General features: G+C 43.3%; 1 protein-coding gene across 2 annotated transcripts in view; it reads right to left on the bottom strand.

Annotated features, from left to right (window-relative positions):
• Positions 1-17,656, bottom strand: part of ARHGAP23 (Rho GTPase activating protein 23) — a 222,761-nt gene that overhangs the window by 105,441 nt on the left and 99,664 nt on the right. For both annotated transcript variants that reach the window (XM_081344832.1, XM_081344833.1), the window contains exon 2: positions 7,632-7,811. In XM_081344832.1, the coding sequence (XP_081200958.1) occupies positions 7,632-7,811 (180 nt within the window). The remainder of the gene's footprint in view (positions 1-7,631; positions 7,812-17,656) is intronic.

The raw sequence follows: 17,656 nt of genomic DNA, 5'->3' as shown, positions 1-17,656 counted from the left end.
AGACTGCTAAATATGCCCTTCCTGGTTTGGCTTCTTCACTTAACCTTTTATATAATCTGGCTCCAGAGTCAAAACCACTGTGCTGAGAGAAGAAGAATGGTGTTGCTAAACAAATATGCTCAGTGGAACAAGGGAAGACAAAAAAAATTGTAGGAATTAATCTGCTTCCATTCATCCTATGTTATTCTCCTTCTCTTCTGTGGTCTTTCTTATTGTTTCAGATTTTTATTATAAGCTCCATGGACCAAGCATTTCAGGAAGGGAACTTGCTAAGTGGATGGGCAGTGCTTCATTATATAGAAATAAATGCTGATTTGCAAATTATTTACAGCTTTTGGCAAATACTTTCTACATATTAATAATCAAAACTGTATTTCACTATATTATTTGGCACTCCTCGCAAAAATGTTCACTAATTCATTGATATTACTTCTCCATCGCTTTTATATGATTTCACTTGTCCTCAAGGCCATGATTCTGTAATCAAATCTGATTGACTATGTATTATTTTGTTGTCTCTTTTCATGACTGATTGAAATGTCTCAAAATTCTTGTCTCATTAACATTAAGATAAATGCAGGAAAGAAACAGCAACAATCAAAAGAAGGAAAAGTTGGGAGATGGCAAGTAAAACAACGACACCAAATATTTTAAAAGCTAAATATCTAATGAAGTGTGTTTCAAGGAAGACTTCCTTGGTGAACAATTTTTGGTCTGAAACAAAAATGAAAATTTCTGGTTCCCATAAAACATATGAGAAATGTATTTATTAAGAAGACTGATATCCTACCTTTCAAGTGACTTATATGAAAGGAAGTTGACATGACATGACATTACATGACATGAAAGGAACATGACATATATGATGTGACATAATATATAAGTGTGTGTGTGTGTGTGTGTATGTATGTATGTATGTACGTATAAACATAACCTTGTAATAATGCAAACAAAACTGAATAGACAGTCCACCAGCCTGTGGTTCATCAGCCTTGAGAAAATGGAAGATATCCGAATACCAGAAATGTGTACTTGCCAAACTGGCACTGCAAACCACATCTGTCAATGTGACAAGCATATAAGCTTTGCAGGCATCTGTAAATAGAGAAAAGCTACCCAACTGCTGCAAGATCGTACAGACTGACCACAAACAACAGCATGACAAAATAGCAACAATGGTGTATTGGAAGAGCTGCAAGAAATATCATTTGCCTGCAAGCAAAAATTGGTAGAGCCATAAAGTAGAAAGCATAATAGAAAATGAAGAAGTAAAAGTCTTCTGGGATTTAAAAATTCAAACAGAGAAGCACCTGACACATAATGCCCCAGCTTTAACAACCATTGATAAGAAAGACAAAAAAAGTCTAGGTAATGGATGTGGCACTACCTGGTGATATCAGAACAAAAACAAACTGGAGAAAATCACAAAATACTAAGACCTGCAAAAGGAAGCAGAATCTAATCTCCAATTATACCAGGGTTAATAGATTGAAGCTGCTACAAGGAACTGAGTTCAGTTAACTCAGCTGTGACAGCTTTCCCAGAAAGGCTGAAGACAAAACTATTCTTGAGGGCCTTTGGTGATTCTTATTGTAATATTATTATAGCTTTGTTTTTTATTAATCATCCTATTGGGATGCTAGAATATTATTGTTGGGTTTGAGTTGTTTATAGTAGACAATTAATATTATTCCTACAGATGTTTATCTTTATATATTTATTACGGATGTTTTATCACTTACATTTTTGTGTTGTACAGTGTTGTCCAATATTTTAAATCCTTACTTGTAAGCCACCATAACTCTGAATGGAGTTGCCAACACATAAATACATACATACCAGTGATCTGACTTATCATATGTTCTTATTTACCCACAGCGTTATCTTTATTCTTTATCTTCATCCTCATATCTACCTAGCCTTGCTTGTCCTCATTTCCAAATAAGATACCATCAGCATATCCTTTTTCTGCTTTGCTCCTTCACCCACAAGGACTCTTCCTCAAACTTGTTTTCCCCGGAGTTCCAGCTATTTAGTTGGCTGCCTTCCTTTTTTCCCTTTTACCATTGCTGCTGTTTCTCCTTTGAGGTCCTCAGCTGTTTCCAGCACTGGCCAAAATTTCCCAGTACAACAAAAATCACTTTTAGATCACTGAAAAGTTTCAGAACTCCTGTTGCAGAGAAAGACCTTCGGATTTTATTCTTGGGTGGAGAAAGGGACCAAAAGAGAGCAGAGCCAACTTTTGATTGGCTCTGTCTAAAGAGAAGAGTGGGGTGAGAGAGAAGAGGGGCAGCCTTTTGTCCAAACCATGGAACATAATAGTCACCCTTTTGTACAGATGGAGCTGACCCTGCAGAAATGAGACAGACAGGGAGTGGTTTAATGCATCCCAAACCCATCTCTTTTCCTGCCACCCTCCGATTCCTTTGAACTTATTTGGCAAAGGACCCATTTTCTCTTTCTGAAATGACAAAAGCAAAAAAGGAAGAAAAAGAGGGGGTGAATTCTTAGGTCTGTATGGGTTGGAAAGTGGAAAGCTGGCTCTACACACCAGATATTATATCTGAATAGAACAGAACATCCAGAAGTAGTTGTTTTCAGGCATTTGAAACGCGAACGATGGATTTGCTTAAAAACTGTGGCATTCTCTTTATAACTGCTGCATTCGCTTAACAACTGCTGCAAAAAAAATAAAATTATATGTGGTCCTGTGGTGACCTGCTTCACATTGATCACAACCTATGGCCAAAATTGCAGGCTCAATTGTAAATTGAGAACTACCTTTGAGAAATTCCAGAAAAATTGACTTTGCGAATAAAAAATCATCTTTGTTATCTTATTGTCAAAAAAGGCTCTCTAAACTGCACATTATTTGTATCCAAAAGAGAAAAATAAAGGTAAAAGTAAAGTTTCTGACTCTAAGGAGAGGTGGTCTTCTCTGGTTTTTAACAACGGGAGCCAGCGTTGTTCAAAAATATTTCCGTGGCCATGTGGCCAGCATGACTAAATGCCAAAGCACATGACCTTCCCAACGAAGTGGTACTTATTTATTCTCTTGCATTTGCATGCTTTCAGTCTGCTAGATGGGAAGGAGCTGGGACAAATAATGGGAGCTCACCCCCATTGTGTAGAACTCAGGGCTTGAACCCCAGGCTCTCTGGCTTGACAAGAGAGGGGTAGGAACCTGCAATCACTTAATGGTCAGAGAAAGAAATTTAGGAAAATGCACCCTAATTGATCAAATGACTAAAAGAGGGAGCATGAAGTTTTTATTTTCAGATTCGCAAACCTCTGTTCATGTAGCCTTAAACTAAGTAGAATTAGTTTATCTTATTATATTTCCTGTCTGATTTATCTGGTTGGGCAAAGAGTCCTCTACTGGTTAGTGACATGGAAAATAATATAGGAGGTCACTCTTTCATTTACATTCATAATGACTGAACAAACTGAAATGGAAAATCTCTGGCTTGCACCTCTGATCAAAGAGATGGAGATGAGTCCTCCCATCTAAGTATTCAGGATAGATGAGTTAGGGAAAACTCTACTCAGACAAAAACCATACAACAGGTCTAAAACTTTCATTGAGGGCTAATAGTCTATTGCAATGATGGCGAACCTTTTAGAGACCGAGTGCCCAAACTGCAACCCAAAACCCACTTATGTATTGCCGGGTGCTGGGTGGGCATGGCCCACTGGGTGGGTGTGGCCAGGGTGGGCATGGCCACCTGAATGTTACTCCTGGGGAAGGATGTCTGTTGGGGTTGGGAAGGGTTGGGGGAGATCCAGGGGGTCTCTGGCAGGTGGGGCGTTAGGTAGGAGGCTCGTCCTGCAGGATGAGGCAAGGCAAGGGAGGGGACAGGGCAGGGGTTAGGGTTAGGCCACCGCTGCTTTCCCCCCAGGATGGAGCGCCCCGCCGCTGCTCACACCCAGTGGTGAAGGTGGAGTGTGGGAGGCAGCGGCAGGTGTAGCCCAGGTGTGGCCCAGCGGCAGCAGCAAAGCTCATCCTCCCGACTCAAGTGGCCACCAGCAGCTCCTCAGCTCCATCTGAGTTGAAGAAACTGGAGATGCAGCCAGCAGGATTGCTCTCAATAAGGCGGGCACACATGAGCAAGCAACGCACCTGTCTCTTATTGCACCTCCACTTTCAACTTGGAGAGAGCTGAAGTACCCTAGCCACTACATTGCCTGCCTCCCCCTGTCCCCATGCCTCGGGCCAGTGCCGCCAGCAGCTTGCTCAGGACCATTAGGCCACCACTGCCTAGGAGAAGAGTGGTGAGGTTTTGTGCCAGCCGGCCGGCCAGGCAAGAAGTACGTCAGGGGATGGTGGCTGGCTGGCTGGGGAGGGGGAATCATGGCTGCTTGAGGCAGTGGCATTGGCAGCTCCCCCAAACCGGCCCATTTCCCCGGCTCTGTTACCAGTAGCAGCTCCCTCAGCGAGCACCCCACGGTCCTCACTGTCAGGTTTCCATTGCATAAGCTTCCTGGAGCTGAGGAGAAGTGCAGTTTACTGTGCTGCCAGGTAGGTCTGGTGGGTGGCGTTGCCTTCTGCTTTTCCTGCTGCGGCATTGGCTGCTGGTGTTGCCCTCCTGAAAGGAGGGTGCGGTGATTGGTTGGCGGCCATGCCACAAATGGGAATTGATCATCCCCCAAACCCCACCACTGTCAAAGGAGGAGGAGGAACAGGGAGTAGAAAGAGGGAAATTGGCCAAGCCGGCCAGGCACTGAAGCCCCGCTGAAAAAAGCACAATCACTTTCCAAGCCTGCCTAGCCCACATCAGCTTTGCTCTCTACAGTGATGGGTGAGCACATAGTAGACGCACACACAGACTCTGCTGTTTTCGGTGGCGCTTCTGATCAGCTGCAGCAACACTAACCTGATCGCTGTCAAAGGAAAAAAACGGAGTCTGCGTGTGCTCCTGTCTTGCCTGTATCAGCCAGGCTCTCCATGGCGTGATGCAGCTGATCAGAAGCGCTGCCAAAAACTGGAGTCTGTGTGCGTGTCTGCTATGCGCTCACCCATCAGCATGCTTCTCCTCAGCTCCAGAAAGCTTGTGCAATGGAAACTTGACAGTGAGGGCCATGAGGTGCTCGTTGAGGGAGCTGCTACCGATAACGGAGCCGGGGAAACAGGCCGGGTGGGTGGAGCTGCCTATGCCACTGCCTGGAGGCTTGGCAAAAGCCCCTGCAAACTACCATGATTCCTCCTCCCCAGCCAACCAGCCAGCCAGCCACCATCCCCTGACCTACTCCTTGCCTGGCCAGCTGGCTAGCACAAAACCTCACCACTCTTCTCCTTGGCGGTGGCAGCCTAATGGACCTGAGCAAGCTGCTGGCGGTGCCAGCCCGAAGCACGGGGGGAGGGGGAGGATTTTCGCTGCAAGACTCTTTAACTTCTTAAAAGTTTACTTGATGCAGAATGCATATCCTTCCCTTTCTGCATTAAGTTAAACAGTCTGGTAGCGAAAATGCAATAGCAGGGGGAAAATCCCAGTCTCATGCATGGGGAAACTGCACTACCAGCAGCTCGCCCAGGTCCATTAGGCTGTCGCCACCACCCGGAGGCCTGGCCTGCCCAGCACAAAGGAGGCAAAATGGCCAGCTAGCAAGCCCCACATAGTGGTGGTAGAGCATGCCCACGCTCAACAAGCCAAAGGCCACCCTGAGTGGGGAAAGCCGGATCCCCATTGGTGCCATGATCCCCCAGTCCCAGCCAGGATTGAGTGCCTCTCCCCATCTCTGCTGTCCTAGAACTTAGATTAGTCATGGGGACAATCTTATTAGTTGAATTAATCTGTTGTTTGTTATTCCAGTTATTTTAATGATGTTGATTTTTTTCCAATTTATTATTTGTCCCATAGTTTATTTTATTTTGGTGCCTTTGAGTCAGTCCTAATTCCTAGAAACTGCCTAAAGTTCCTACAGTTTTCTTGGTAAGGTTTTTTAGAAATGGTTTGTTATTACCTGCTTCCTAAGGCTGAGAGACACTGACTCATCCCAGGTCACCCAGTCGGCTTTGGCCCAAAAGTGGGACTAATACCCAATCAAAAAATTTTATCTTTATACCATTGCCACAGTATAGAAATGTAATAAAATAAATCAATAAGCCAATTAATTATGTATAGGATAAATGCATGATTATTTCATTTTTTTAAAAGTTACATATATGTATATATCTCTAACTTCCAAAAAATACTTTAGGGGAGCTAAATACAATTTGGGAGAAGAAATAACATGTATGCTAAGCTTCAACTATGTGTATCATTATTGCTTGGGGCTAGATGATATGATATTCCAAAAAACCAGTGCTATAAAGATACAATTTATTCTATAATTTCTCAAGTCAGTACAGAATGTAGTCAGAAAGCTGCCGTATTATCTTTGCCCTTTCTGGTGCATGCCATTTCTCTAGGGAGGTGAAGAGATGCAGAATAGCTGCTGGGATGCTAGGCTGCTGTGGCCCAGAATGGTCAATAGAATAGACTTGAATGGCCCACAAAACAGAATTCAATCAGTGCACATGAGCTTGTCCAAATGTTAATATTTGGTTAGCTGCAAATATTTCAGGATAATTTCAGCCAGAACTGAACATAAATGACAATTTAACATAAACAAATAAATTTGCTGATTTTGTTGCAGGATGATATGGCACATCAGATATAAAAAGTTCACAAATCTATACCTACCTTCCCTGGCTTGATGGGTCTCAGTTATGTTGGAATACACCTTTCAGAATTCCAAGTTATTTTGATCAATAGGTACACTATTTAGTGAAATTATAATCAATATATCTAGAAGGTAATATCTGGATGAGGTAACTACTGCAAAGTAACAGAATGTACTTCTGTAATTTTTTTTAAAAAAAAACTTATTTATGCTTGAGAAGAACAGGAAAAAAAATGAGCAAATATATTTGATTCCTGAAATACCAACAATCAATTAGATAAATTCATAAGCTAAAACGGGCTTTGGAGAGAAATATAGAAGCCAATAAACTTTCCTGAAAAAAAGAGGAGGAAAAAATCTTATGTAGGTTGACGCACAAGAAACAGAAAAAAAGCAGTTAAATTTGTCAACAGCTGGGTTTGCTTTGTGCACTTCAGTGTTAATCTGAGGAACTGGCAGTCATGGACACAACGTATTCATCCAAGTGCTAATGAAATCTGAGAGAATCAAAGAGAATTTTAAAAAGAGACTCCTGTCAGAAATTATGTGGGTCGGTTCTGAGCTAGATAAGTTGATGATCTAATTCTTCTTTCCTTCCTATATAAAGGGGGGAGGAGAGAGAAATCAAGTCTGTAATCAATTAATTAATTATTCCTCACATAAGATATAGCTTATGTAGAAAAAAGGTGGGCAACAGTAGCGGTGTCTCCAATATCACATTAGAAATACATCTTGAGTTGGCGTTTTTTCCCCATAGTATTTACATGCAACCTACCTTTCTTCTATGACACACCTCAAAAGTCCCCTACAAGCAGGTTCCAATCCTCCAATCACTGAACATACAAGACCTGCTTTGGATAAGCAAGTACTACACCACCTGCCTCCAGGAATATCATCTGATATAGTGTACGATAAATACACAACTCCCAAATGACTGCATGCATTTTACAAATTCAGAAGCACATTACCTTCACGTTGGTGTGCACAGCTGATTCTGGGGGATAGACAATGAAATGCCGGAGAGTAAAGCCATAACCGCCCTGAAGGTTCTTGTGCAGCACCACTGTCTTTGGCCCCACCCAGGGAAAGGACTCCACAGGGGGTGCATTGGCATTTGTGGCTGTACCATCTCTTTGGACCAGTTTTGGCTGTTGTTAAAAACAAAAAGATAAGAATGAGCACAATCAAACTTCCAAGAGAGAAAAATAAAATCACCTCCATCACCCATATAAATACTTGAACACAGATTTTTGGTGACTAAAACAGAATATACTTGACTAGAAATACTTTTCCAAAGAGGGGATGGGAAAGGAACAGTGTTTTTAAAGGTCTTAGCAGTAGATATTCCTGGAACACATCCAGCTCCTGGCTTCAGTGGCTCCTTCCTGACAGAAACTGTTTTCTTTTGTGGGCAGAGGGATCTACGTTGGAGAGACAGACTTCAGCTTTTCCCAGTGAATCCAGTTTGCTCTAAGAAGAATATTATTTTTCTTACAAATTACTGTTATAAAGTTATGGAAATTTTCTATTGAATATATCATCTCCCTGGAGTTTATCAAGTTGGATAAAAGTAAGATTAAGAGTGAAATGATTAATGTCTTGTAAAGGAAGGAAGGAAGGAAGGAAGGAAGGAAGGAAGGAAGGAAGGAAGGAAGGAAGGAAGGAAGGAAGGAAGGAAGGAAGGAAGGAAGGAAGGAAGGATTTTTTTACTATATTAACTTGGAATGTCCTAACCAGTGGTGGGATTCAAATATGTGAACAACTGGTTCTGTGTTGATTACGCTTCCAGAAGTCCATTCTGGGCCTGGGCAACAAAAAATTAGTTAATGGTTCTGCAGAAGTGGTGTGAACTGGCTGAATCCAGGCTGAGGGGAAAATTTTAACTGGGGTTTTAATGTACAGGGTGAATTTAATGCTTTTTAAATTGGTCTTAACTTTTGTATGCTTTGATTTTTAATTCCCTGTAAACCGCCCTGAGTCCTCAGGGAAAGGGCGGTATACAAATGCAAATATTAAATTAAATTAAATTAAATCCCACCACTGCTCCTAAAACATTAGTCTATCTGAAAAATCATGAACTTCTGCATCCAGAATGAGTTCTGTATCATTCATTGGAGACAGAAAAGAACAGAAATGGGCAGAATTGGACCCTCCGACTCATAAGCAAGTAAGACCAGACATAACTACTAGACCCCTGTCTGTTCAATATATATACTGTTGTGTAGTCGGTTCTTTGCAGGCATTGAATGAGACAGAAGTTCAAAACAGCAACATGCTTTACTGAAGGTCAAACTGAACAGAAGCAACAAGGGAGCTGCTGCGCAGCTATTTATATGGTTGGCTGATAGGCGGCGACCAATAGGTTTGAAGCATAGGTTTCCCGCCCAAAGACCTACTTAGCCGGCTGGAGACAACCAGTCTGGGCCGGCTAGCAACCATTACAACATACACATGAACTAGCACTTAGCAATTGAATGCAAACAATTAGCAAGCAGTGTAACAAGAGAAAACACTTACAACATATACAAAAAGTCAATACATTACACCCCTTCCCCCTGGATGGAACACACAATTATTTGGTTACAAAATCTTGAAGATATTTGGGCGGTCTTTGGGCTCATTCAGAGCCTCGAAGGGTTGCTGGAATCTCCCGGTCTATCAGTTCATCTGCCGTGCTTGGTAGACCCAGGCTCTGTGGTTCGGTGGAGTCAAAACAACTCGAGTCCCTTTGGCTGGGCTGTCCCGGTTGGCCTAGCCCAAAGTCTAACGGTGACACTAAATCGGCATGGCTGCTGCTGGGTGACTGCCCAGCCCCTGCGGTCCGGTCGGGGGAAGCACTTTTATGGCCCCGTCCCTGTTCTCTGTTGCGCACAATGTCTCAGGGGGTCCGAACTGCTCTGCTGAAGTGTGAGGTTGTGTGCTCCTGGTCTGCTCCCTTTGGAAGTCCTGAGCCAATGACTGTTCCGCTAGTCGTCAGCACAACTGATAGACATGTCGGCAAATGACTCACCCATCTTCCAGGACCACCTCATAGGAGAGTGGTCCTGACACTTTAACAACTTTCACTGGTACCCACAACTGCCCTTGCCCATAGTTCTGAGTCCAAACATGGTCCCCCACCTGTAAATGCCTAGGTGCCTTTGGGCGTGCCATGTCAGAGGTTACTCTAACTGGGTGCAGTCTGTCCAGTTTTGTTTTTAGTCTCTTGCCCAAGCGCAGCTTTGCGTGGCTCTTCCCAAAAGTCGTACAAGGGTGTTGTATGCTGGCATAACAAGAGGTTGGCCAGCCTATGGTGCCAGTCCCCTGTAGTAAGGCATTTAAGGGACTCTTTGGTTGTGTGAACCATCCATTCTGTTTGCCCGTTCGATGATGGGTGAAAGGGAGCCGATGTGGCGTGCCTAATGAGATTGGCCCTGAGGAAGGCCTGGAATTCTGACGCAGTGAACTGGGCTCCATTGTCAGAGACTAAGACGTCCAAAAGCCCATGCGTTGCAAACAGTGACCACAACACTTGGATGGTCTTTCCAGTAGTCATATTGGGAACTGAAACCACCTCCAACCATTTAGGGTGGCTATTGACCACTATTAAAAACAACTGTCCCTGAAAGGCCCCGGCAAAATCTACATGGATTCTTGATCACGGTGTGTGCGTTTCCTCCCATCGGTGGACAGGGGCCTGCGGCATCTCTGGTCTGGACTGTTGACACGTGTAACACCCATGTACTTGGGCCTCCATAGCTTTATCCAGCCCTGGCCACCAGAGGTAGCTCCTCGCCTTCATCTGGACGATGCCCGGATGGCCTTCGTGTAGAGACTGGAGAACTTTGGGCCTGAGTGAACTGGGGACTACGAACCTGCTGCCCCAAAGGATGCACCCCTTGTGAGCCGAAAGCTCATTTTTTTCGACTGAAAAAACTCTGGAACTCAGGGCCCCCGCTATTTTCCAGCCACCCTGTGTGAATCCAAGCCAACAAGTGACTTAGGATTTTGTTGGCTGCCATTTCTGCAGCGACATCTCCCGCATGTAGGGGAAACTCTGGCAAGTCTTGAATTGCTGAAATACGTGCAGCTGGAGCCAGATTGGGCTCCACATGTGACAATGGCAAACTGCTAAGACCATCTGCATGGCCCATCTCTTTGCCGGGTTTGTGAACCAGCCTGTAGTCGTAGGCTGAAAGGAAGATAGACCACCTCAACATTTGTGGTGACATAATTTGAGGTGTCTGCTTGTCTGTTGTGAACAAGCCTAGCAAGGGCTTGTGGTCAGTAAAGACCGTGAACTGCCTCCCATATAAATAGTCATGGAACTTCTTAAACCCGGCCACGATGGCCAAGGCCTCTTGGTCGATATACATGTAGTTGCGCTCTGCTGAGGAAAAAGTCCTCAAGTAATAGGTGATGGGTGACTGCCTCCCATCCACTGACAAGTGACTCAGCATAGCTCCAACCCCATTTGGGGACACATCACACACGATACAAACTGGCAGCTTTTTGTTAAAGTGCGTGAGCACTGAGTTCGAGGACAACAATGCCTTAACTGCCTGAAAACTCCTTTCGTGGAACTTGGTCCACTGCCATGGGGAGTTTTTGTCTAAGAGCCAGTGTAGTGGCTCTGCCACTGCAGCCTTGTTGGGGAGGAATGAATGATAAAAATTCAGGAGGCCCAAGAAGGCTTGCAGCTCTCCCTTGGACCTAGGGCTTGGTGCCAGCTGAATCGCTTTCAGCTTTGACTCTGCAGGATGGATGCCCTCAGCATCGATTCTAAACCCAAGGAATTCTGTGGATGGAACCCCAATCTTACATTTGTCTCTCCTTAATCTAAGTCCCGCGGCGCAGAACCACTGAAGGACAGCAATAAGCCACTCAGCCAGCACTTCTGTGTACTCCCTGGTGATGAGTACATCATCGAAGTAGAGGCAGACCCCCAGAGTACCCTTGAGCATGCACTCCATGATCCCCTGAAAAATCCCTGGGGCTACACTTACCCGAAATTGAAGGTGCTTTATCTTGAAGGCCCCCCTGTGCATAACAATCGTTTGTGTGGCTGCCGGGGCCTCGTCCACCGGCAGCTGTTGGTAGGCCTGCGCTAAATCTAATTTAGCAAACACGCAGTCACCTTACGACACCAGAATATGGCTGACGACTGGGACGGGGTATGCATAGTGGTGTAGTGCCTGGTTAATGGTACACTTGTAGTCAGCACATATTCGTACCTCTCCATTGGCCTTGAGTGGCATCACAATGCCACTCCCACTCCCCACTGTCTACAGGCTCTAAAACCCCGACTAACAAGCTTGTCCAGATCTGCATCGATTTTATGCTTTAACGCAAATGGCATATGGCGGGGCTTAACCCAAATTGGCACAACCTGGGGATTAAGTTTAAAAGCTATCGGAGTGCCCTTGTACTCTCCCAAAGTTGGGCCGAAAACATCTTCAAATTCCTTGCAGACAGAAGACAAATCTGATGTTTGAATGCCGGTGACCTGAATGCCCAATGCATTGAACCAATCGAGCCCTATGAGGCTCGTTTGTTGGCCATCTACCACAATAATATCTAGCAGGCCTGAAAATCCCTTGAACTTCACCGCAAGTGTGGCCTCACCCTTGACCGCCACTCTGGAATTCTGGAAGTCAGTAAGTAGGATATTAGATGGTCGTAGCTTGACCCATCTGTTACTACAGCTGCAAACGTGCCAAAAAGTTCAGATGGAGATGATGGACACAGCGGAGCCTGTGTCCAGTTCCATTTTACATGGAACGCCTTGAAGTTCGACCTGCAGTCGCAACTTCTGTTTAAGAGGTCAATGGGTACTCATCTGAAAAATGCTCCGGCAGCTGGAGCAGAACCCTACTCAGTGTTGCCCCGGGGCCCCGGTACCTCTCCTGAAAGTCTTGTCCGGCTGGCGGTCCCTCTGGCGACCTCGACAGACAGCTGTGATGTGGACTGGTTTTGCACATGCCCGGCATGTGGCTGTTCTGAAACGGCAATCCATGAGTTGATGGCAGCCTTCACAGCCCAAACACCTTGGGAACAGAACTGACTTGTGAGCCGGCCTCGTTCCTCTTTCATGATGCCACTGAATTTTGTCGACTTCATGGTCGAAGTCAGTGTCTTCCACTCATTCAGCATTCTCGTGGTGAACGGTTTCTGTAGATGCTGTGCTTTTGGAGGACCGCAATGCCTTCACGGCCCCTCTGTCAGCTTCATCTGCCATGACCTCCTTTAAGGCCTCTTGAAGTGAGAGAGTCTCCTTCGCAAAGCATTTTTGTTGGAGCTCTCTGTTCCTGAGTCTATAGACTAAGTGGTCTCTTAGTCACTCCTCTAGGTCAGAGAAATTGGAGAGTAACAAAGCTTGATGAAGCGCTGTGATGAATTCTGTCTCCGACTTGCCGGGTTGTTGTTCGCATTGTTCGAAGGCATGCCTCCATGCTATCACTGAAAGCTTTGGTTCAAAATGGTCACGTAGCTTCTTCTTTAGGTCTGCCTACGTGATGGTTTCCAACGGTGCTAGGGCGACCAAGTTCTCTGCAATATCGATGGTGGCTGAGCCGCACACACATAGGAGGGTCGCAGCCTTCAGCCCATCTTCGCTGACTTGATTTGCACGCAGATGGTTTTCTACGTGGTAAATGTAGGACGACCATCTCTCTGAGTGCATCATGTTGAATTCTTCGAGCTTTCCGACCTTCGCCATGGTGGGAAGTCTTCGCAGCTTGTGTCTCGCGTTGCCTTGTGCTGCTGGCTTCTGCATAGGCCCTGGGACTGATCCTCACAGCGGGGTGGTCGCCAGCGTGGCTTGCTAGGCAGACCAAGGGGTGTGTGAAATGCTGTTCCCTACCAGGCTCTGTGCTGATCTCACCCCCTAGTGACTTCAGGCTCTTACAGTGAAGCAGCACATCCCACCCTAGTCGCCAGTGTTGTGTAGCCAGTTCTTTGCAGGCATTGAGTGAGACGGAAGGTTCAAAACAGCAACATGCTTTATTGAAGGTCAAACGGAACAGAAGCAACAAGGGAGCTGCTGCGTAGCTATTTATACGGTTGGCCGATAGGCGGCAACCAATAGGTTTGAAGCATAGGTTTCCTGCCCAAAGACCTACTTAGCAGGCTGGAGACAACCAGTCTGGGCCGGCTAGCAACTGTTACAACATACACGTGAACCAGCACTTAGCAATTGAATGCAAGCAATTAGCAAGCAGTGTAACAAGAGCAAACACTTACAACATATACAAAAGATCAATACATTATGTATACCTCATAGGATTATTGTGGAATAAAATAAAATAATCTCCAATTATACTTTCCAGAACTTTTTCAAACTAGAACTGCATTTATGTTATCCCTGGATTGGTTCAGGGTCTGTACGATTGCATGCTATCATCTCCATTCTGCAGTAAAGTCAAATAATTTCCAGCTTCATTCTTATACCCCCAAACTATTGTTGATAAAGTTTTGTCAATTAAGTATTGAAATGTAGCCAGACGTATAAGAATATTTGAAAGAAGTGAGGTTCAACTTATTCTTCAAAGCATCAGCGGGCAAGACAAAAAACAATGGTTGGAAACTAATTAAGGAGAGACACAACCTGGAATTAAGGAGAAACCTCCTAACAATGAGAACAATTAACCAGTGGAACAGCTTGCCTTCAGAAATCATGGGCACTCCATCATGGTAGGTTTTTAAGAACAGACTGGATAGCCACTTGCCTGAAATGGTACAGGGTCTCCTGCCTGAGCAGGGGGCTGGACATTCAGCTCTATGCCATGCCATGCATTGCCATGCCACGCCATGCCATGCCACACTATGCTATTCCTTGTCCTCTTGTCTTAATCTCTTCTCCCTCAGTTTCTAATTACACTGCCACATTATTCTCAGACTAGCCTTTTGATACTGAATAACAAATCAGTTTTCTTTTACATCACCAAAGGGAAAAATCAGTGTAAATTAAGGATAAGGAAGGGGGAGTTGCTGCTTGGATTCAGATTTTTTTTTTTTCATTTCTATATTTGTCACCTGCACTGTTAAATCTGGAAATCTAATTATTCCCAGAGTAACAGTCATGGGGTCAGTAGTGAGGTACTATAAAAATGATTGTTAGGGTGGCAAAATGAAGGTACGGAAATATCCTAATAACATTAATAAACCTATCCCAGTGTCAATTCCCACTCCAATCCTATGTATAACAATACACCCTTCACAATTCACAAAGTCAGATGTAACCTGTCCTTGTAACCTTTTTGGTCCCTGACACAATAAGCAGGTAGCAAGATAGAATCATGGCCTAATCTATCGCTTATCAAATTGAGGAAGATTCTATTTTTATATGACTATTGTTGGTTTCTAAGCTTTATGATAACAAAGGACAGAGGCCTCTCCAAAAACAGCTGGACTTTTATGAATAATAAGGATCTAGAGACAAAGGTTCTTGAACACTTGTTGAACAAAAGCTGATATTAGTATGTGCTTGGAGAGGGAGAAAAAGTATGCCTGACAACACCTTCAAATCCCAAATAATGAATTCCAAAGAAGTTGGATTTAAATGCCTATTTTCTCAAAAAAAAATTCCAACTAGTGAACTTCTAATTTTTTTTTTTTATTAAAAAGTTTTAACACACAGTTTATCTTTAACAGTCCCCCCTCCCCTCCCTTCTCCCTCCCCCCCTACCTCTCCCCCCTCCCCCCCCTCTCCCCCCCCGACTTCCCAGAGCTAAATACAAGGTATATATATAAAAAAGAATCATAAACAACCATATACTAACAACCATAACCTCTAAAATCCATCACTCTCTAGCTTATATAGGATAGGGTAATCCTTAATAATATTAAATATATATAGAAAAACTAAAACAGAAAAAGAAGAAAAAAGAAGGAAGACTTATTCAAATGCTACATGAAACTTCTTAACCTTATACTTATTCTGGATAAACTCAATCCATTTTCTCCATTCCATAATGTAACGTTCTTGCGAGTGATCTTTCAGATAAGCCGAAATCTTCGCCATTTCTGCCAGGTCGGAGACCTTTAAAGTCCACTCTTCTATAGTCGGCAGTTCCTCTTTCTTCCAATACTGACCTATCAAAAGTCTTGCTGCCGTAATTAAATTTAACATCAACTTAGTGTCCACAACCGTAGCGTCCATGATTATTCCCAACAAGAAAAGTTGCGGACAAAACTTTATCCTTTGCTTAAAAATCTTCTGCATATTCCACCAAATTTTTATCCAAAAAGCCTTGATCTTTTTACAAGTCCACCATACATGAAAATATGTTGCATCTTCATCTCCACATCTCCAGCATTTTGGCTGATAGTTCGGATACATACTTGCAAGCTTTTTAGGATCTAGATGCCATCTATAAAACATTTTATAAAAATTCTCTCTTAAGTTTTGAGCTTGTGTAAATTTTACGTTCCTCACCCAAATCTTTTCCCACGTGTCCATTGTAATAACTTCCTGGATATTTTGGGCCCATTTTATCATACAATCCTTAACAAGCTCTGTTTCTGAGTCAATCTCTATCAATGCAAGATATATCCGTTTAATGTGTGCTGGACCCTGATTTCTAATTTGCTTTATCAGATTTTCATCAGTCATTGTAAAACCATTTTTCTGATCTTCTTTCCACCTGGCCCGTAGCTGAGTATATTGAAACCAATTTTGAACAATCTTCTCGTCTCGCAAGAGACTATATGGCTTCAAACACCAAACATTTCTTTCCAAGCTTAGAATCTCCTTGTACATAGTCACATCATGTTTGAAACCAGCATGTATATTTTCTATTGCGTGTTTTGGAATTGCCCACAATGGTATCTTGCAGTCTAGCTTATGTCTGTACTTCTTCCAAACTCTCAACAATGCCTGTCTTAAAATATGCACTCTAAACACATTATCTACCTTCTTATCATACAACAAATATGCATGCCAGCCAAACAGCAAATCGTGGCCCTCAAGATTTAATAATCTCTCTTGTGTCAAATTAATCCAATCACTTATACCTGTTAACGCAGCAGCTTCATAATATAATTTAAGATTAGGCATTTTAAGACCACCTCTTTCACGAGTATCCTGCATAATCTTAAGTTTAACTCGTGGCCTTTTCCCTGCCCAGACAAATTTATTGATACCTCTCTGCCATTCCTCCAAATTAGAGTCTTTCTTAAGAACCGGTATCATTTGAAATAAAAATAAAAATTTAGGCAGGACATTCATTTTTACTGCTGCGATTCGCCCCAACAGAGACAATTGCAGTTTTTCCCAACTCTCCATTTCTTTTTGGATTTTTCCCCATAATTTTTCATAGTTATTTTTATATAATTTTGTGTTAGAGGGCGACAAAAACACCCCCAAATATTTAACCCTTTTGACAATCTCAAATCCCGTTAATCCTTCTAGAAGGGCCTTTTGCGATACTGTCATGTTTTTAGCCAAAATTTTAGTTTTTTGCACATTAACTTTAAATCCAGAAACCTTCCCATATTGCGTTATTATCTCCATCAGGTCCACAACAGAACTCTCCGGCTGGGTCACTGTAACAACCAGATCATCTGCGAACGCCCTCAATCTATAATCCTGATCTCTAATCTGTATACCCTTAATTCTTTCCGAATTTCGTATTTTTACCAATAATATCTCCAATGTTAACACAAATAACAAGGGCGATAACGGACACCCTTGCCTTGTGCCCTTCTCAATATTACATACTTCTGTCAGGCTATTGTTAACTATTATTCGGGCCGTTTGTTTTTGATATAATGCCCTAATTGGTTGCAAAAATTTATCCCCAAAATTCATTTTATCTAAAACTTTCATCAAAAATTGCCAATTCAATTGATCAAAAGCTTTTTCAGCGTCTAAAAAAATTAGCGCCGCAGGGATCTGGTTGTTCCTTTCCAAAAATTCCAACACATCTACTATATGCCTCACATTATTTTTCATTTGCCTACCACTAATAAACCCAGTTTGATCCCCATGAATCACCCGTTGCAGAACCCTCAT

Source organism: Vipera berus, assembly GCF_964194415.1.
Source record: "Vipera berus genome assembly, chromosome: Z".
NCBI classification, from domain to species: Eukaryota; Metazoa; Chordata; class Lepidosauria; order Squamata; family Viperidae; genus Vipera; species Vipera berus.
Note: the sequence above shows the minus strand (reverse complement) of the source record. Positions and strands in the feature narration are given on the sequence as shown.